The 22592-nt window shown below is 35.8% G+C and overlaps 1 protein-coding gene across 1 annotated transcript in view; it reads left to right on the top strand.

Annotated features, from left to right (window-relative positions):
• The first annotated feature begins 344 nt into the window (after window positions 1–344).
• Window positions 345–22592, top strand: part of LOC131050476 (uncharacterized) — a 50332-nt gene continuing 28084 nt past the window's right edge. The window contains exons 1-3 of the mRNA XM_057984662.1: window positions 345–476; window positions 5373–5467; window positions 5591–5748. Of these exons, the coding sequence (XP_057840645.1) occupies window positions 5381–5467; window positions 5591–5748 (245 nt within the window). The 5' untranslated portion in view covers window positions 345–476; window positions 5373–5380. The remainder of the gene's footprint in view (window positions 477–5372; window positions 5468–5590; window positions 5749–22592) is intronic.

Consider the following 22592-nt stretch of genomic DNA (forward strand, 5'->3'; position numbering starts at 1 on the left):
TCAAAGCCTCTAAGGCCTTCAAAATTGACTTTGAAACTTTCGTTCACAACTTTTTAAAATGAAAACTTTAATATCTCCAAATTTAGACACGATTTTGTAACACAAATTTATCGACATGCTTATCTAGCCAATTTGAAGCTTTGAGCAAAATCTTGGATCAATTTTTCTCAAATAAATACTTACTATAAATAATAATCTTATATAAATGCAAAATTAAGATACCAATTTTCTAACATATTTGACTTTCCCCACCTCTCCATATACGGATTACATATTAAGATGCAATTGCTAATCATTAAATATGAATCAAATACTAATTGAGCTTATATAAATATTAGTTTATATTTTTTTTTTTCAACGCCCCTTGGCATGATGAGATAGTTAATTTCATTCCGAGTTCATATCGAAATTGTTAAGAGCTCACACTCATTCTAAAAAACGCTTTCCGGCCAAAGCAAACCCGAAGAACATTACAGGTGAATCAAATCTTATCTCTAGTGCATTCAATTGTACTTTTACTGTATTCAGTATTGAAAAGTTTTACATGGCTGGATCGCAAATATATTAGGGTTTATTGGCTAACTTACTAAAATTTATTATAGATTTTTTGAATGTTTATGATATGAATCGGGTATTGGTTAAGTTCATTTAGAATTTTGCTCTGATGGCAGATCTTTTCTGGCTCTCCCACGTTGTTCATAATTGCAACTGATATAGTGTAAATGTGCATTTTGTCAGTTAGGTATTGCTTTAAAAAAAAAATTCTGTGCCCAGTTCTGGACCATTTGTCCTGGACATTGATTTGCTATGGTAAATTTGATAAATAGTTGAATTGATTATTCAACCCTTACAGCAGTCAACAGACTTATTTGTATTTAAGCTGCCATCGATATTCCCCTTGCATGCTCATACATTCATTAATCATTAGCATTATATCACAATTGATTTTTATGAATTCTTTTACATCCCAAACACTACTATTTCATTGAAACATTTAGGAGCTGTGGTATTTGTAGTATTTCCCGTTGAATTTAATTTTCCAACTCATTGGAAATCTCGTTTTTAAAGAATGGTGAAGATGGAGCCTTACCATAGTAAAGAGCCAGGTGCAAATCTCGTCCCTGATAAAGCAGGCCAAGAAGTACATGTAGTCTAAGTCACAAGGTTCAAATTTGAATTCGAATTTGACATCCATGAAATTCAGATGAAATTCGACAAGGGAAAAATTCAAAAAAAAAATTCGGATAAAATTCGCCTTATATAATTTTGTTTATTTTTAAATATATGTATACTTCTAATAAATTATCAAAATAGCTTAACATTGCTAAATAGATTTGAAGTAATTATAAAAAGATGGCACATTTATAAAATATAAACCATAAGAAACATAAGAATTTCAGTAATGCTAGTGATCATATATGATATGCCTAATACAATGTACAGCGGAATCCCTTTTGAACCTGCAGAAGGAAGTGCACTTGACACCTGCATTTCTCTAACAAAATTTGTACTAGGCGATAGTTCAATGTGGGTTTGCAAGTTATCATTTTCTGTCTGGCCTTTATATAGCCACAGCCGGGGATCATGTTGAATTGAGTCTTAGCGTGCAGGAAACCACCCTCTTATTCTAGGAACTTGCCATTTCTTTTATATACAAAAGTGTCATTGTATTGGATTACTTTATTTCACATTTGTAGTTTTTGTAAAAGTTATTCTGCGGTCTGCCCACTTTTTAGCAGAATTTTTGTATGGCCGAATTTGAACAATTTTTTATAAAAGTTTGAAATTCGAATAAATTTGAACCTCATCCATGAAAATCGCCGTATTTTGTGACTTAGCATGTAGTGATGCGACGGGGAGCAGTGCCTTGTTTGTGTCCCAAGGCTGAGGTTTACAAAATCACTATTAAAAATAAGGTTATTTTTCTTATTGAAAATAGATAATGTATTCAGGATAATTTTGTTCAAGACCACATTCGCTGGATCTACATTCCCTCATAGAACAATGGACTTCTGCCTGTATGGCAGTGTGTAACTAATCCTGCACAGGCACAGTAGAAATGATGAATTGGCATTTTTTTTAAAACCTAGTAGTGAGGTTAGTATTATAGCTGTCACCAAACATGTTATACCAATTCTTGAAGAGCGCCATTTGGAGATTGGACTAATTAATCAATGGGTCCAATAATTCTACCGTATTTATCCTACCCTACAATGTGATTGTGTTACCAGTACCACTATTCCCTTCTTAGAGAGCTTAATTGTGACCCTAATCTGTTTAAAAGAGATTGGAAGGACCAGAGTCTTGCAGAGGATTATTATCTGTATTGTTGGCTACTGGTGGGTCCCATAGGCTGTTTGGTCTCGTGGACGTTATTTAAAATATTCATTCAGTCATTGATGCTCTTTTTATCGGATTACAGAGGTAAAACACCCTATTGAGTTTACAAAGAAGGTTGAACTGCCAACATTCTCTCTATTTACAACAAAAGGGCATGTTGTCAGCATGAAATTAGTCTTTCATACAAGGCTGTGCATCTAAGGCTTATCCATATATACATTCATAATAGAAATTTCATACATCATTAACACTATTAGACTTTCATTCAAATAGCAACAAGAATTTGTTGGATTATACAAGTCTCTCGATATCTAGTACCATTCAGATATCCTTTATCTCATCAAAAGCTGGTAATTTCACCTCAGAGATGAATCCTTCCTTATTTAATGTTCTCCAAATCACTCTGTAAGGCTAGGCCATGCTTGAGACAGCAGTGCATGTGTACATGAAGCAAACCATTATATGGACTTTGAATTCTTTTTAAGTCTATAAGTAGGTGGATTGGCAAATTCAGTTTTTCTCATGAGCTTGGTCACACGGTTAAAACCCATTGGTACACAATTTGATCAATATATAAAGTAAATGGAAAGAAAATGCCTTTGGCTTCCATAGAAAGTCTTGAGCTTGGTCAGAAGGATAACACTCATGGGTACACAATTGGAACAATATAGAGTAAACAGAAAGAAAGCCATTTTGTCTTTTATAGGAAGTCTAATGTGCCAAATTGGTACCTGGCTTGGACATGACCCAGAAAATAATTTTTACCTTTGTATGGGTAGGTACTAAAGGATTGAGAAATCTGTTAAGATACAGGTTTCTAGTAATACTTTCTTTTATTAACTTTCCATCTTTATGTAGTGCAGTGCACTGTTTTTGTATCTGGATGAGTAAAAAATATGTGGAGAGGTGCATACCAATTGGGGTTATTTACATCTCTTTACGCGCTTGTCTTATTCAACCAGACAGGACTTAAATTGAGTGCATATCAATATATATTGTACCCTACCAAAATTTATAATTCTTTTCCGGGTAACCATGCAAAGGTAAAGATTGTTTTTTGGGTCATGACCAAGCCAAGTGCCAACTTGGCATATTTGACTCCCTATCGAAGCCAAGGGGGGCTTCTTTCCATTTACTTTATATTTTCAGATAGCGTACCCATGGGATGGCTGACACCTTTTATCATTTGCTCCTCACTACATGTCCATCTTTGTCTTAGGTGTGAATTGTGGCCCTATCCCTCCATAATTCTAAATGCATTTTAGTGCCTTTTTGTTCTCTTTACCAAAGGTTCAATAAGTTAATGCCAAACTGGGATGATAGCGATACTTCCAAACCAGGTATGAGTTTGTTCCTCACTCTATTTGAATCGACCATTACCTATGATATTATTATGCCTCCCTCACATGCTATCCATCCATTAAGGTTGCATTAGAACATGGATGAATCTGATATAAAATTGCAACTAAATTGTATATAGAAGGTTCAAATGTAAAAGGCATGGCATCAATACTGAGCCCATAGGGAAGGTATAAATGTGATTTATGTCACACTTGAAATTGTTAAGTATGCTAGCATTGTACAACAACAAGTAACAAGACTGAAAATACCATTTGGAATAGCTGCTACTTGGAATGTGTTTGGGAGTATTAAATTCCTAATTCATCTTAATGTTTGAGAAAGTTTCCTAGGCTTGCCATTTGTGCTCTTGGTTTTCTTTGTGTTGATCTTTTCCTTAATTATATGCTTGCTGACTTAACCTGTCACATACTACTTGTTTTGGATTATCCCCAGCATTGATACTTCCTCTCCATCTTGTCATGTGCATGTATTGTGTAAATGTTGATAACAATCACGAGTCACTTCTTTTGCCAAAAGCTCTGTCAAATTAGAGGAAAGCATCGGGGTGTAAGTCCCTAGAAAATATGTGCGAATATTGTATGATACTAATATTGTTTTATGGTGCCACTGCTTATGTCTGCGTTGTGCATCTTCTTGCCTTTTGGTTGCTGTCTTTGGCATGCTTTCTCAAATGTCGCTGCTTGTGGTTTAATTTCATCTTAAGACCTAAAACTTTACTCTTCCTACTCTCTCGCAACTGAACCAATAAGAAACAATGTTAATGCAGGCTAAAATCTAGTGTAGACAGCAACAAATCTTTTGGAGATGGAGGATGAAGTTCACCCCATTAGCAACCAATAATAGTTATATCAGATTGTACCTTACAGAGTCCTTTGAGGGTTGCCATTCCTCAGGCAGAGTATGGAGAATGTACTCTCTTTAATATAACTTTAATACATGAAAATGCATATTCACTTAGAAGATTTTGGAGGAATCTTATATGCTCTATAATGACCTTTGTAACTCTTACTAGGTCTCTTCAATCTCTTTTTAGATCTATCCCAAACACTTTCCTTTACCATATTTTTGCTCATTTTTGTGACCCTCAGATTGGTTCATTCACAAGACAGTATAAAAATAATTGATTTTTGGAAGCAACATTTTTTGAGGTGACAGGGAAATCTAGCTTAATGTGCAAGTCCAAGCCACACTTCAGAAGGGAATACTGACTAAACTTATCATGATTTTAGAGCCACCTTTCCATAGAGTTGTAAGATTTGAAGAATGTTTTACAAATTCTATAGTAAATTTTAATTCAGAATGAATGCTAAAATAGTTTCTAAATGCTAAGTTTCTCTTTACAAAAGAAATTTGGTAACTGATTGTAATCGGGTAAATGCTTTCTTACATCAAAATTTGCAGTATCAGGTTGTGGCACTGAGAGAGTACCGTCTGGTATGCAGCCTTAGGCTGCTTTATCTTTTGTTTGATACAATATCTGTATATGATTCAACATTGGAATTTGCTTTTCTTGTACAGTGTGTTTGTCTTTAAGTTATCTGGCAAATAAACTTGCCACACTCTTGATGGGCTTGGAGATTCACAATTTTTGTCTTTCATAAGTAATAAACAGTTCTTGTTGAAAGTCAACATTTTGATCATTTAACCAATTAAACTGTTATCTTTTCCAGCCAGGGCAATGGGAGAGTCGGAGAATTCTCATACAAATGAAAAAGTATCTGCTATGGAAGCAGTACTGTTGGGTGCTTTAGGTCCTGGTGTTAATGTGCGTGGTTTAATTTTTTTTTTTGCTTTCTTTGTTAAGTTGATTTGTTATCATATGATATGCAGTGTTTCCCTATTAAAAATTTTCCGCTTTATGTATAGTTCACATGTAATGATATTGCAGAGACCTACCTGGACGGTACTCAAGTGTGTATTGCTGGCACTAGGTGTGTGCCTTGCAACCATGTTCTATGCAGCCATGTATTCTAGTCACTCGGTAATGGCATTCCATGTATTTGTTCTTGTTCTGCTATCTGGCGGGCTGTTTATCCTCTTAAGCTGGTAATCTTCCTTCCTTGTTCCCTGAGATAAAGGAAAAATAAAAAAGCAAGTGCTAGATGAATTTATTTCTTGGAACATAATTTACCCTTCCCATAAGGAATACTTTTGTCTATTGTGATGGAAGTGCATGCATGCAGCAGTATATTTTTCTTAAATTAGTATTGTGAGAATGTTCATTTATGCACATATAAATCCTTGTAACCTTGGAAGATGAAGATAAGCTATACTAGTCAAATGCATTCCTAATAGGACTTTGTTAGCTTTATGAATATATTAGTGACAGGAACTGGAAGTACATTAACTATTAGATCAATTTCTAGATTCATCGTTAAAAAATTAAAAAATATAAAACAATTGATTCATTTGGGAGGTGAAAGGACTTCAGAAAAGAAAAATACTCCACAGGGATTGAAAAATCTGGATTGATCCAGATAAATTTGTATGGTCTGAAAAATCATGACTGAACTGGTAACTATGATTGCAGTGTCATGTTTTTTTTTCTAAGTTAATATTGTGAAGAATCAAGATGTTCATCTATGCTCGTAAATATTTTAACTTACTAACTTTTCAAACCAATGAATAGGAACATATTAGCTTTTTGAATATGTTAATGAAAGGAAATGGAATTGAATTAGACCTCTAGAAGTTTGAAAGAATATTTTAACTACTCAACTAAATTAAATATCTTTTTGTGATGATTTGATGAATATGTTTTTGCATAACTCGTTTATAATGTCAAGTTCATTCTACATTCTTCCATCAAGTGATCCCTACAATTTTTGGGTTAATGTAAAATATAACAGCTTGAAGGATTGAAATAGAAATTCAGATTTGGATGCTGCCTTCATCATTTGCAATTCTGCAAAGCTCTCTCAGATTTGTAATAAAGAAGAAACACTTTCATGCAGGTATGAATAGATACATTATGCAAAAATTTCAGAAAACATTATCATAGGAACATATAGTGTGCTTTATATAAAATGATACGCATTCAGAAAATGTAAACATAAAATGAGATCTTGTGATGGACAGAAAATGTGTTGCAAAATGGAAAATTTTGCAACGGTCAACTTGAGATAGGTTGAAGAAAAATTTAGTGTTCCTCCCAGGAATGAACAGAAATTGGCAGTCAGATTCCTATCAGTGTTTATATATGATCACAGAAGCAACTTTTCTTAAAGAACACAAGTGACTGCATAACTGGCGTTCCAGTTTTTTGGTCAAAACCGGTTGAATCCACCAGAAACCATGAATTACCCCACTCTTTGAAAAAAGGTTATCTTACGCCACTCTCCAGTCTTGGACCAACCCATTATTTTTAATGTCTTCTTTCTATTAACTTATCCTACAGTATCCTGTTGTGACCTATTTCACACATCGCCCCATTGCAAATGGGGACCCCTTGTTGTTTGCTTCTTAGGGTTTTGTCTTAGCTCTGCAAGTTTCATAAGTCTCTATTTTCGAGAGTTTAGAGTTAGAATTTTGAGAAGTCACCCCGAGCCAAATACAAAATTCTTTCTCAGATCAATGTCTAGACATTGTCAAAGTGCTTAGAAGGCCTAAAGGACGAGGATCGCAATTGCTTTTGAGTCATTTCTGACAACTTTCTATTTTTAGAAATTCTGCTTTTTTGCTTTTTGCTTTTTTGATTTTTGACACTTTGGGACCAATTTGGGAAGCAACTTTTTTGGCTTGCTTTTTGCTTTTTTCTACTTTTTGAAGTAGAATTAGGGTTTTGTTGCTCAAGTCATATGATTAGTACCCATGTTCTTAGAATCAATTTTTTTTGCCTCTTTAAGTGTAAAAAGCAAGGTGAAAACCCTAATCTAGGGTTTTGTTCCAAATGATCTAGGTACGAACATGGCAAGTCAATGATGGACATGGCAGTTTGAATGAAGATGTTTGGAAGAAAAGTGGCATGAAGATGAAAATTTGTCCAAAGGAAGATCAAAGTCTGACCAGCCAAGCACATGCAAGAATGGCAGACAGAGGGTGAAGTCCGCCCTATCTAGAAGCTGTGAGCATGGCATAAAGCACGAGCCAAGTCCGCCCTTGGTTGATTGTCTTCAAAGTCCGCCATGGCATAAGAAAGGCCAAGTTCACCTGGGAGCATTGAAAGATGGCAAGGAAGATGTAAGGCTGGAATGTCTAGACCAAAGCAAAGTCCACCCTTGCACATGCCAAACAAAGATCAAGTCCACCCTTTGGAAAGGAGTTCCAAGCAATCTTAAAGTCCGCCTAGCATGTCTTAGAATATGGCGAACATAACTTGAAGTCCGCCCATGGTCAAGATAGAGAAGATGGCGCATGGAAGGTAAAGTCCGCCATGTCCTGTCCAAACATATGTGAACTCTGCCCTCCTCTTAACATGGCCAAACATAAGCAAAGTTCGCATGGCATAAAGCAAGGATGGCATGAAGTTAGGATGGCATAAAGCACTTGAAGTTTGCTAGGCACAAGGAGAAGGATAAAAGCGAATAAAGCACAAAACCAAACACGTCCAATGACCTTCCAAGTCTGCCCATGCACAAACACAAGTTGGCAAATGAATGCCAAACTTTGATCTGCAGTTAAGAGGAATATCCTAAAGTTAAGCAAACTCCTACTTGTAGTTAAAGAAGAAATCTAAACATGAAGAGCAAAATCCGCTTAGGAAGTGCTGGAAGATGGCAAGGACTAAGACAAGTCCGCCTTGGCATAAAGAAGAACGTCCAAAAGTTCATGAACTCCACCATGCAAATAAAGCTTCATGTCCGCCCTGCCCAGGAAAGGTTTGCCAAGACAAAATAATGTCCAAAACCCCTTGAAGTTCGCCTAGCTAAGAAAAGCATAAAGACATGGCGACAAAGTCTGCCAAGACAAAGATGGAAAGCAAAGAAACAAAAGCAAAGCACATTAAGATATTACAAGCAAACTTCCAACTCCACCTTACATTAGGAAAAGCATGGCAAACATGGTTTGAAGTCTGCCAAGACACGTGAAGATGGCTAGACTTTCTTGAAGTCCACCATGGCAAGACAAGGTTGGGAGGATAGAAAAGCATATGTCCAATGAGAGCCAAAGTCCGCCTTGACAAGGAGAAGAGATGGCTAGATAATTAGCAAAGCCTGCCGAGGTATAAAGGAGAAAAGTAAAGCACACTAAAGTATATGACAAACAAATTTCTAAGTCCGCTCATGAAAGAGATGACAAGAATAATATGGCAAAGTCTATACCAAATCCGCCTAAGATAAGGTTGAGAGGGAAAAGAAAGACGTGGCCAAACATTGGCACATAAACATTCAAGCTCGCTCAAGGCCAAGGCAAAGATAAATAAGATGTCCAAACTTCTATGAAGATCACCCACTCTTGGCTAAGCATGATATGTGAAAGAGGGCCAAACATGATGGCAAATTCGCCTAGGAAGCAAGAAATTTTGGACATGAAAGCAAAATTTGTCAAGATGAATAAGACATTAGACACTAGCCAAGTTTGCCTAGGCATAAATGGAATATGTGAAGATGCCTAAACAAGATGAAAAATTCGCCCATGATTTGAAGATTAGACATGAAGATGATCAACTTGCCATGGCAGAGAAAAAAAAAATGGCTAGAGGAAAAACAAATTTGACAAAATAGCACATTTTTTAGGGTCAATCAAACAAACGGGCTGGAAAAATTAAACTTGACACATAGAATATTTTAAAATTTTTTCAACACTTAGAAGTATTTTCGAAGGCAAAATAATTTCAACACTTAGGAAAGATTTTCGAAAATTCAACACTTGGAAAATTTTGGAATTTGAAAGAAAGATCTAGAAGATTCTTTGGCTAAGAAAGAGTCCTTTAGAGAAAAATAAAACTTTACATTTTGGAAAGATTTAAAACACTAAAACACAAAAAAATAATAAAAAAACAAAAACAAAAACAAAAAAACATGGAGCTCCTAAAATTGAAATTCTTAACTCTATATATATTTTCAACTAGTCACTTTCAAATTCATTATCAGGTTGGAAGATTGGAGTGCAATTGAGAAGAAGTTTTCTCTCTCAGATTTTGTGGAAAATTGATTTTCAAGAAGGAATTTTGAAGAATTAAAATTTTTCTCTGTGTTGGAAGGAAGAAAATAAGTGTTTTTTCTGAGTTTTAGACAAAATTTTCAGAATTTAAGGCAAATTTTCATCAAAATCAGTCAAAGAAAACTCTAGAGGTTTAAGAAATTCACATTCTTGACTGATTTCTTCTGTCCAAACCGTTTATTTCTTAGAATTTACTAATTACTAGACCAATTTCATCCACTTTCAGTCTGATTTTTCTCAGACAATTAGCTTTTTAACAAGCTGAAAGTGAAATTTTCAAGTAAAAGGGTCTAAAATCAGAGTTAAAATCTTCAAGTTTTCTTGAAAATAAAATTAAGTTTTCATGTGTTTTGCAGGTTAAAGACCACCAAAGGAGTTCCTTCTAGGAAAGCTCAAGATGAAGTTCACCAGCAAAGGATTGCAGCCAGAATTAAAGATCAAATCCAAGTGGAAGAATGTTATAGATACTGACCTTGGGCATGTGGATTTCAAAGACTTCAAAAAGAGAATGTATGGCCATGATGGATACCTGCCAACACCCATTGCTCGCCGGATGATGAGGAATGGCATCGTCCAAGCAGCTGGATTTCCACCAGCTAAAGAATGTGCTGAGCCGATGGTTGAATGTGCTATGCACTATGATGCACAAGAAAGAGCGATCATTGCACCTGATGGAAGGGTATTAGCTAATCTTTCAGAGTTAGTCATTCAAGAAGTGTTTGGAATACCAAACTACAACAAAACCTCATATAAAACTAAAGAAGATACCCAAAAGATCTATGATGACTGGTTTGAACTCTGTGCGGCAAATATCAACAAGTCATGGTTGGAAAAGACAAGACCTTCTCAAAAGAAAATGCCAAAGAAGCTGCTACACCCATACTTCAAAGAGGAATATGGTGACATTATCCTACCGCTGAATAGAGTAATGGGCAGCCCTCAAGGTGCGCCATTCGAGATATGGATGTATTACTTCATTGATGAAATCACCTCGGGAGTCAAGATGTTCAATTGGTTCTGCATAATCAGTAACAATCTTCATGAACAATTGACAAATTTAGAAAGGACAAAGTCATTTTACATTAGCACTTACATTATCTACTTGTTGGCCAAAAATTATAAATATTCCAGACTGATTTGTAGAGGCATAGTTGGCAATGGTGAAAATGAATTCAAGTCTTATGACTGTTACCCACAGTTGCAGCATAGTGAGAAGAGCCATTTCAAGCGAGTAAATGATGCATTCCTGATGTATATCATAAGGACACTACAAGGGGGAACTCATCAGAGGCTAACTCTAGAAGCCAAAAGTTTAATTAGCAAGTATGGATCTTGGTTTATCCTTTATCCAGTTTCCAAAATTCACATACATAAGAACTCAAGGTTTTATTGGTTGTCCTTACCGACTTCCAATCTATCCCACCAATAGAATGGTCCTACTTGAGGTCCTTAGACAGTTGGAGACTTATCAAGGCTTCCAAAGAGCAAAACAAAAGACAACTATTCCCTTCCCATTCTTTATTGGAGATATGCTGGAGTCTTGTCCAACGGCACAGGCAGCTGAAAGTGCCAGGCTAGAGATGCAATGGTATCCCTTCACATTCTACAGGTCCAGAGCTAACTATGATCCTCACGACAATATTAGGACAATAAATGGAGAGAGATACATGCATAGAGTGGACTTAGAAGATTTTTGGGTAGATGCTGCATATGAATTTGACATCAGGAAGAGACTATGGTCTAGACTACCAGTAAGCTTGATCAAAATAATTGAACTTTTCTGTGTGCTTGATCAGTTGGAAGATAATGCAGATTACACTTAGCCACGCTTTGACGCGAATACACCTCTTCCGCCTGTCAGATGGTCAGAACCTGAGCATGCGGACTTGGTTACTTTGATGCGGCCAATTATGAAGTATTCTCGTTGGTGGGTCGATCAATAGATTCATGGGCTAAGACGAAAGAATATAATATTGACTTATAACTTGATGGGTGAAGTAGAAGAATGTTCTTCAAATGCAGAAGCATCTCAAGGTACCAGACCGATTGAAAGTGCTAAAAAGAAAGGAGAAGTAGGAAGCTCTTCAAGAACAAAAGGGAAGACAGTAAGCTGGAACAATCTCGTTCCGCTGCATCTAGGAATGAAAACTATTTATTAATTGTCGATGAATCATTGGCTGAGATAAAGATTCCTTCTCCTGTTCATGGGGAAAACGAAGAGTCAATCCATCAGGAAGGTGAAGAACCACCATCTCCCACGGGCACAAAAATATTAGAGTCAGATAATGAATTGAATATTCTGGGTGATGAATTTCAGGAGCGAATGATTTCTGCTCTCCGAGGAGGCCATAATATACCATGTGAAGAGAATGATTAGGAAGTGGAAGGCGTTGAACAACCTATAGTTCCTAATTGGCTGAAGGAAAGATTGAAAGTAAAGACACAAGTAATAGAAGTTCAGGAAGAAGATGATATGGCTGACTTCTTGGCCAGATTAAAACAGGTTGCTGTAAAGAAGCCTACCAGGAAATTTTCCACAATCTAGAGAGATGGAGTAGGCAACTGTACAATCCATATTGCTGTACCAAAGGTAAAAAAATCAAAAGAGGATATTACTCCTCCAGAATATGAGATCACCACTCTGACTTGGGACCAAGTACAAAGGGTCAAGAAGTGGAAGATTTAGATAATTTAGTCGCTTCCATGAAGGCCAGATTAGACAAAGAGGTGGAAAAGAAGAGGGAATACGAAAAGGAGGTGGAGTGCCTAAGGGAATATATCCAACACTTGACTAAACCACTCAACCAGGGCGATGTAGCAGTTCCTCAACTTTTGAACTCCTCGCAAGAAGCAACTGAAAATCTTGAAGAAGAAAAGACAACAACAAGAGAAACCAAAGAATGGATGACAAATGGAAAAGAAGAAGCAACAACATTTGCGGACAAATTAAGGCTGATATATGGATAGACCTCCTTCCTGCTCTCTAGAATTGTAAGCATGGTGGAAACATGGGCTGACCTCCAGGATATTCAGGACAGAGTTATCCCATACCTTAGAGTATTGAAAGGCATGCATAAGCAAGAGCTGATTTATAAGGAGATAATTGCAGCAAGGGCTGCCTATGATTTAATGCATGGCATTGGACACTAGTTGCCCGCAGTGAAGTTCAGGAGAAGGTGAGGGCAGATAGTGCTAAGGCCGAGGAGCATGTAAGAGAGATTCAGGATAAGATCTTCCTGTTAGCTGCGGATGTGCTTGAGAAGGAAACAATTAGAGAAAATGATATGCAGCTGGAAAGCCTGAAGCTTAGAATTCAGGAGATTTTCTTTCCTGTCACTGGACTAGTCCTAAGGCAGAATTTAACTAAGGCATCAAAATTCTTGTCCATTCGAGATGCCTTACAGAAACAGGAGCTGGAGTGGGAGATTGTTTTTTCTGCTTGCACAGATGATTTGGACGGATGGGAATACAGGATCAATATGTTGCCACTTGTCACCATGGAAGAGGTCAACTCAATTGTGTCCAGATTCATCGAACGCAATGCTGCTTGTGAGGATAAGGATGCCCATTCCTAGGAGATGGCTAATAATGCCACTTGTCTAGCATGCATTTGTATCTTGTTTTATTTTTGGAAACTTTATCTAGGGTTGTGTTGTCTTGATCTCAATTGTTGATCTTAGATCGATCTTGGCCATTCATGTATTTTCAAAAACTCGATATAAACTCTCATTCTCTCATTTTCAGCGTTGTGGAGAGATTTATGAAATTGTTGCTTAGAGCTACTTGAATAATAAAAGTTCATTTGCAAGTGGTTGCTTTGAAATCTTATTGTTATTAAGTGGTTGCCTGGTTGCATATCTTTCTTCAACAATAGAATAGTTTTGCTTAAAATAGATTTGCTTTCAAAGTTTGTTTGATGAATGAAGGATTTGATAGTATAGATTGGTGAAATCTTGCTCATACTTTCTTTGGATGGATGATTTCCGTTCAATGTGTAAAGTTAGCCTGAGCTTATAATGTGGATGCTTAACTTTTGCTTCGAGTAAATATTGTTCGATTGATGTTATTATTCAAGTATGAAAATGTTGAGCACACCCTTGGAAGATTGCACTTGCTTTGCGTAGTTGTCCTAGTGTGGCGAAACAAAGTATTGTTATTGGTTTCACCCAGTCTGTACCGTCTCTTGAGTTCATAGGATTAGCTTAGAAGTAGCATAGAACTTCTGAACCCTTTATACTTTTTATCCTTTTTTGAGGAAGTTAAAAATCTGAAAAAAAAGAAGAGAGAACATTCATTGCTAAATTTGTCCAAGTCCTTACTTGTGATCAACATAATTGAGTGTAAGTCCCCCTTGTATTTCAGCATACATCACCAAGGAAGCTATCCAACATAAAGTCGCCCGTTCGCACATATAGACCTTGGAGTTGCCTTGTGGTCTCTCGCAATCTTGGCACAATTAGTGATTTTGTTCAGGAGAGGATAGAGTATCCTTGGATATTTTATTCTAATACATGTTCATTGATACCCACATCATCGTTCCACAACTTGGCTCAAATCACATGTTGACCACCACAAGAAGGATTTGTGCTGTATTTTGGGGTCGTCATACAATTAACATTTTTAGGTGACAACTTCAATTGTTATCCTTTGTATGTTATCCTCATGGGAATTCATGAGAAGGTTTCATTACTATGTTTACGAATTAGAGTATTTCTGAACTTTTGTACCTAACAACATGGTTTCATGATCTTTTGGGGCAAACTTAGACATAAAATCCGCAAGTGGGATATGTGCTTAACCCTGTTACCAGATCTGGTTGAATCTGGTTCTATTCTTGTCTGGTCTGATTTCTTTTGGACTTGTCAGATCTGTCCAATTTGGCCTAAATTTCTCAACTGCTATAGAAATTTTAGTATTCTATTGAATTGGCAGAACCAGGCTGATTCACAGTGTAAAATGTCCTAGAATTGGATTCTCAAACGATGCGCCTGCGGATTTGGGCAAGGTTTGCGATTTCTCCTATGAATCATTTCAAATTGATAGCTAATGAACCTTGGTGTTTCCATCTTTGACATGACATTTTCATGATAATTTCATGTTGGATAAAGTGTTTACATGATGATTCCAATGGTGGGAAACACATTTTGCTTGCCCAAAACCCTAAATGATGGTCAGTTTTTGATGTGTTATGGCATTGTGAATTCAAACTATTACAAATTCCTCCTGTGTCATGTAATTAGTAGTAAATCTTTTTTCTTTTTTGTGATTAATATAAGGGAACCATAGAAATGAATACTGCACAACGAGAGATGTAGGAGAGAAATCATTACACTATTGTGTAGTAGGTATTGCATTTTACAATCAAATTTGACTTTTAGAGGGATGGACATACTAACATAAGACTATTTATTTACTTAGAGTTATTTTGGTTTACTTTAGGACTATTTAAGTATTATATTATTTTATTTACATTGTTTATGTTTTTATTTGAAGAGCTATTTTTTTTTGATAGGTAAATTGCAGTCTTGGGGATTGTATATTATCAGAAAGAAAGATTTACATTTTTTTCTGGCTTTTCTATAACCATTTCTGCCACCTAGGTTATAGATTCATCAAAAACTGGGGGGCCTTTCATTCTACTTCCTACTTCTGTTTACATAAAACCAGCTCCCATACCATACAAATTGAGCTCTCTATCTTGGTACACTTCTAATATTAACTACAAACTTATATCCAAGATCTAGCCATTACCAATGCATTACATTTTCAGTCTAGATGCTCCAGATGCTCCTCTGTGATAAATTGTTGGAGCCAGGTAAGACCCTTTGTGGGTTCCATTCCTAGGATTTGCTTTCAGGAACTAGGTACTCTTTGTAGCTGTATGGTAATGGCAAGGAAGACTAGAGCGAATCTCTCAACCTCCTTACCTTGAGTCTTCAATTTGAAGAAATCCTCAAGAAAGGGGATGCCCTTGCTCTCAATCACTATTAACAACACATCCTCCAAGTTGCCTAAGAATTGTTTCTTAATTAATCTTTTGGATAGCTCCCCCATAGTGTCCACCATTTCTCCCAGATAAACGAGGGTGGCGATAAACATTGACAAGATGTCCGTGTTAACCCTATACTTGTGGTTGGTGGCCATGAAAGCTCCCCCCAACATTCCTCTCATTGCATTTAGAATCAATCTGTGATGGGTTTCAAAAACAGTTTTCAACCTCTTCTCCTTAATGTCACCTATGAAGGCCATCTGCTTGCAAGAACATGTTTGTTAGATTGTAGTGTCCATACCTCCCCTCTCGATACTAATTACTACAGTTGTTGCAATATGACTCTTCAGTTACCCTCTTATCAAGATTTATTCTTTTCAGGGAAGCTCACATGCTCAAGAAATAATGAGTTTTAATGCTCCTTCGCAAATGCATCCTTGGCCAATTCCGATCCCACCCACGGATGATCCAAAAATGATAGGCGTCGACCCTAAACTTTGATGATTAATGTGTTTTTTATCATCCTAGATGGCCACATGAATACTCTAGGCATTCTGTCCCATTGATTGTCAAGTTGATGTGTTCGTTGGCCACTATGTTGGCCTATTGATAAACATGGTTAATGGTAATGTTCTATAGCTTGTTAACCACCTCAATGATCTTTTCCAACCCAACTTTAAGATCCCAAAAATGAATCAATCTAGTTCTTACGATGTTGATTACTAACAGAGAGTCCCCTTCTATTTCAACTCTCTTTAGTTTTAATTTTAAAGACAATTGCAAACCAAGCAATAATGTTTGTAGCTTTGCCTCTTTGTTAGTTCCTACTAGCAATCTTATGGGCGCATGCGATCGACAGTCTTTCCCTCCCAATCACGGATGATATAGTTTATGCTAGACAAACTTGGGTTTCCTTGAGAAGCACCATTGAAATTAAGTATGGAACACCCATTCAATGGTGGTTCCCATGTGGCTTCTTTTCTCTTTCCACCACCAACCCCATTACCGGGGGATTTGAAGAGCTATTTTTATTCACTTTAAGAGTTATTTTATAATTATTTTATTTACTTAAAATTTATTTTATTTTACTATAGAACTAGTCAAGAATTTTTTATTTAGGGAAAAGATTTATTTATTTTATTTACATTGTTTACTTTATTTTTATTTGAAGAGCTATTTTTAATTACTTAAAAGTTATTTTATAGTTTTTATTAAAAAAAAATGTATGTTGTGTATTGGTTTTTATGTACATGGTCACAACATGATACTTTGTGCCTTGCTGCCACTATAGAATACCTCGGTGCCATAATCTTTGGAAATGGGTGATGTAAAAGTGGAGGCCATGAAATTATTAAATTTACTTAAAATCACAAATTTACAAAGATTAGAGTATTGTACTATGGTTATGATATTCGTTACGTTGAGAGGCATCCTCTACAGTTGCAATGCGGAGTTAGTGAGTTCGTGTACATAAAAAAGAAAGGATAGTTACAAATGCATGTAGTTACAAATAGGAAGTGGAGCCAACGATTGTAACACATGGAAGTGCAAGAGTCATATGCATTCCGATTTGCCTATTTGAGATGACATATACACAAAAAGGTATCAAATTTTTGGATGGAGTGCCTCAAAGTAGAAGCAATAGAGATGATGGCACACATGATACCCAAACGAGAGGAGCACTTGCATTTACAAGATGTCATTGGACGTATTGTTTGTGAAATTAGAGGGTGCTATGAAGAAGAATTTGAGGCTTTCATTATATGGACTAAATTATATGATATCTTCAATTCTGTGATACTAGAGTAGTTAAATATGTTGACACCTTTTTTTACTGTTTTCTATCCACCATATTGAGTGGACTATCTCTATTTGATCATTGCTATCAGATTGTTGCTACTCTTTATCTAGACTTATTTTGTTGCGGTTCTTTAGTTTTGTGTATTTGTCTGCTTAGGAAAAGGAAATGAAATCCTAATATTGTTAACATATTTTTTTCTCTGTTGTTTTCTTGACCCATGGAGCAGTAGCATAGTCGCAAATAGGGACACGATGATCTCCAAATGCCAAATTGAGGGTTTATAGGGGTGGATTCTTTTTTTCCTTTTTTTTAAATCAAAATCTATTTTTTTTGTTAATGATGATAGGTGTTTGATGAAGGGGGTGGGTTACCATGGTCACCATGGCACAAATCGGGCCTTTCAAAACATTTCACTTCTTTATCTTTTACCTTGTATTCTACTAGAATTAGAATTGCGGTTACTATTCAATTAAATTTAGGGCTATTCAATTAGGGATAAGGTTAGTGTTTAATTATGGTTAGGGTTCAATTAGGTTTAGGTTTAGGGCTATAATTAGGCTTAGGGTTAGGAATGTTGATTTTAGTGATCAGATTTAGAATAAGTTAGAAATAACACAAAGCAATCACACAAAAGTGACAAGACACCAAGAATACCTTGGGAAAACCTCCCTCTTGGAGGAAAAACCCAGCATCAAGTCTAGATCAAAATCCTTTAATCATGCGCAAATTACAAGTACAATGAAGATCGGATCACTTATCTGATTAAGTCATCAACCTAGGGCAGAGCTTTGCCCAATCTAAATCACTGATGTGCAGACCCTAATTCGCTGATCCCACAAGTAGGGTTTCAACACCACATAAGAGGATGATCGTGTAATGTCCCCACTTTAGCAGTTGACCAAGTGTATGTGCGTTAGCTTAGCTCTACGTGGTCCCGAGGGCTAACGAAGGGTTTAAGGGGATCCTAGAGTGTTTTGGCCTAGTCATTTTCAGTTTGGGCCAAAACGGAGTTGATTTACTTAGTTTTAGGCATACTTACTATTTTTAGTAAGTCAGCAGGACACAACAGAGGCTAGTTTTGGTGATTGGATTCGATACTCCTCGGCGAGAGCTTTCTGACGAGCTATCACTCGCGCTATTCGGAGTCCGATTGCTAATATATTTTAATGCCTGAAGTGTTATTAAAGTAACATTTAATTTAATTGTAAAATATTAAAGTGTTACTTTAATATTTATTTTATGGGGATGTGTGCAAATCAAAGGGGCACCCAAGGGAGACATAAGTGAATATTTTAATATGTTTTATATTGCACATCTTTTATCCCACATTGCTCAAGTGAGTTGGGTCGACCCTTGGAGAAAGAATAAAAGGAAGCTTTTGTGGCTTCATTCAGCATGTTGAATATGAGAAGAAATTGATGTGTGAGTTGCAGATCCGTTCTTGGCATTAGAGGACGTCTATCCTCTCTTGTGACATTCTAGATGTCATTCCCTTGGGGTTTGGCCTTTGGAATCCATTGCTATCAGCTTCATTAACAGGTAGATTGGGTGCATCTCCAACTACAGGCAGATTTGGTGTTTTGCTCATACCTTCTTCACTTCTTGACCAATGCTTATGCCATTCTGAAGGGATGATTTTATGAAGATATTGGACTGATTGAAGACTAATTAATACTGTAGCAGCACTGTAGCGCAACACTATTCACGTTACTGTAGCACGGCACTATTCACGCTAATGTAGCGCGGCACTATTCACGTTATTGTAGCACGGCACTATTCATGTTACTGTAGCAGCAAGATGGGAAGTCATTGTTGGAACATTATGTCAAAAATGCTGGAGTATTTAGTGAGTTGAAAAATCTGCCATGTATTTGACTTTATTAATTCTGGAAATAATATCATATCAGCAGTAGTTCAATCTTCATGTTGCATATTATTGTAATTTCCTTCTAGTTCATGTTATGTGATTTTAAACCTATGCAAAGACTTAAAAACAAACAAACATTTCATTTCCGAAGCCATAAGAGGTTTAAACATTAAACGGAGAAATAAGGAGTTGGATGCAAACTGTTTGACTAAATTCCTATCAGCAGTTGGTTTAGTTTTTGGGCATTCTAGGGTGTCCATTACAGATCGCTGCTCTAAATTAGTGAGTTAGACAACTCAATATCGCCCAGCATAGTCGCCCATAATTGGCACAAGTGTGCTCCACAATGGTGATCAGATTCGGGTTTGGAATGGAGCTTAGAATGATCAATAGTTCGCCTTGATATAAGGTAGATTCACAACTTAGATTCCATACTAATTCGCCCAGCCACAAGAACAGAAATTCGACAGGGTATATGAGGTTTGGATGCCCTAGGACAGATTTGCACTCCCAGATCAGATTTGCTTCAACAAGAAACCAATTCGCTGAAGTTTGCTCACACTTGATGAATATCCTTTTGCTGATGATGATGATTGCAGTTGGAAGCAGATCACATAAGGTAGAGATATATATTTGCTTGTGATTGATAATTTGTGATCCTCAAATCATCTTACTTATAAAAGGAATTCACGTCAACAATAAACCTTGGTCGGCCTTGCATATTCTGGCGCCAAGATATAATTTTGAATTTACAAGTTACATATGGGTCTGGACCCATACACAATTTACAAGTTAAATCAATTGCCCAAATAGGGCTTGCCCTTTTTTTTATTACAAGTTACAAGTATTGTAATCACTTAAGTTATTACAATATATATATTTGCCATCAAATAATTCGAACTAGCTATTTAATTTCAACAAGGAATAGGGTTCATTTAGGGTTAGGGTTAGGTTATAATAAGAAATATAGGTGAAATATCTGATTTATGATTAGGACTAAGGTTAAATTATGATCGTGATTCAATTAAGGTATTTGTGTTTCATTTTATAGTTCAATATTTATTTCAAAATGTTTCGAAAAATTAATTTAATATACTAACCTTCAAAAAATTGTCTATAAATATCACTTGGATTAAATATACTTTGAGTTACTTTGGTAACATACATTTGCTTAATGTTTACTATCCTTTATGCAATTTTCTAATTAGTTTGGAAAATATATTTCTTTTCCTATTTGATAATAATATAAAAGCTAATAATAATTTCCATGTAGGTCAGGAAGATGTCAAGTAATGTGCATACATCATGGGTGTCCAATTGGATGTCGAAGTATCACCCGTATCTTCCATACAATGCCCTTCATATAGAGGAATTGAGTGTCTGCTATTAGAGTTTGTCATATATAATATAGGATTCAACTAAAATTATGGGTTAGGGTTACAATAAAATTTATGGTTAGGGATCATAATTATAATATAATATAATTATATATAAGAATACGGTTTTATAAATTATATATTAATTTAGTTAATGTTTTCCAATTTGCATTGCAACTGCTACTATATATATATATATATTTATATATAGAACAAGCCAAGAGATATTCTTCATGAGGCACCTATTTCATGGTAATGTGATCAATTGATTAAAAAATTAAAAATAGGCACCTCAAGAAGGTTATCTCTTGGCTTATTCTATATATATGAAAAATAATTGAATGATCTTGAATGAATTAATTACGAATATACAACCGTATATAAAGGAATTACAAGACGGTGTTCTAAAAAGAACGAACTGTTAAACTAAAGCTTAAAACACTAAATGAAGCTGAAAACGCTAAATAAAGCTAAAGAGCTAAAAACTAAAAAGCATACTATGCGTTCTTGTAAAAGAAGTTAGTTTCACTTAAAAGCTAAATAAGTTGACAACTAAGATGATGAACTAAAAAGCTAAATGACTAATTAAATGACTATTAATAGAACCGCTAAAAAGGTAATTGACTAAAAGAATTAATTATTCTAATACCCTCCCTTAATGGTCATTGTATCAACTAAGTACCCAACAGAAAACACAACAGGTCTTTTGATCACAAACACAAGAACACTCTGCTGTGTGGAGACCCTCCTAGGATTTGCAAAGTGGTAATGCCCAAGAATAGCTTATTCCGGATGATTGATGTAACCATCACACGTGAATTATAGAAGTGTCACATGCGAATTACTGAGCCTGAAACCATATTTTTTAGGACAAATCGACAAACTGTTTAAAGAGCAACAATTACGATTTTAGATAAAAACTGCAAAAACTTTTGCAGAAGAGTACTTGAGCACTGTTTGTTCTAGCAACTTTAAAATAGACTGCAAGATACCACGGTTGCAGATGTTAGCCCTAGCAACTCCAGGTGTGACCCAAAATAGAGTGCAACAAAGCACGATTTTTGTGGAAAAAACCGTCAAACCCTGAAAATTGGATTTACAAATCATTGTTTTTGTGGAAAAAAACTAGTAAAACCCAGATAACCAAAATCCCACACAAACTTTGCGAATTACAAATGATAATTTTGAAGGAAAAATTGTAAATCCCGCGAACAATTTTTGAAGAAAAAATCGTGAAAACCCACAAAACGTCGCATGCAAAACACCAGACATCATGCGACAAAACCATATTTGAGGAAAAAATCAAGCAAAACCCTCCCATGATTTTTTGTGGAAAAAATCAGAAAACCTAGAAAATAATTTTTATTGAAAAAATTAATAAAACCTAGAAAGATAATTTTTAAGGAAAAAATTATGAAAAACCCATAAATAATTTATTTCAAGGGACAAAAATTTTAAAACCTAGAAATAATGTTTTTTTTAGGGAAAAATCATAAAAACCCAAAAAGAATTTCAATTTTTTTTATAAAACCATCAATAGGAAAAAATTATAAAAACCCCTGCCTCTGAGCCATGAAAAAAAACCTTCGAAATTGCTCTCCAAAACCTTGGAAAAATATAGAAGAAGGCTCCAACGATTTCACAATGTTGACTTGGTCAGCACCTCCTTCGGGATTCGCGACATGTGCTTCCTCCCGCCTCCCGTGGATCCTTGTCTCTGGCTGCTCTCCCATTCGTTGATAGCTCGAGCTTTTG

The sequence above is a fragment of the Cryptomeria japonica genome, chromosome 1, assembly GCF_030272615.1.
Source record: "Cryptomeria japonica chromosome 1, Sugi_1.0, whole genome shotgun sequence".
Lineage (NCBI taxonomy): Eukaryota > Viridiplantae > Streptophyta > Pinopsida > Cupressales > Cupressaceae > Cryptomeria > Cryptomeria japonica.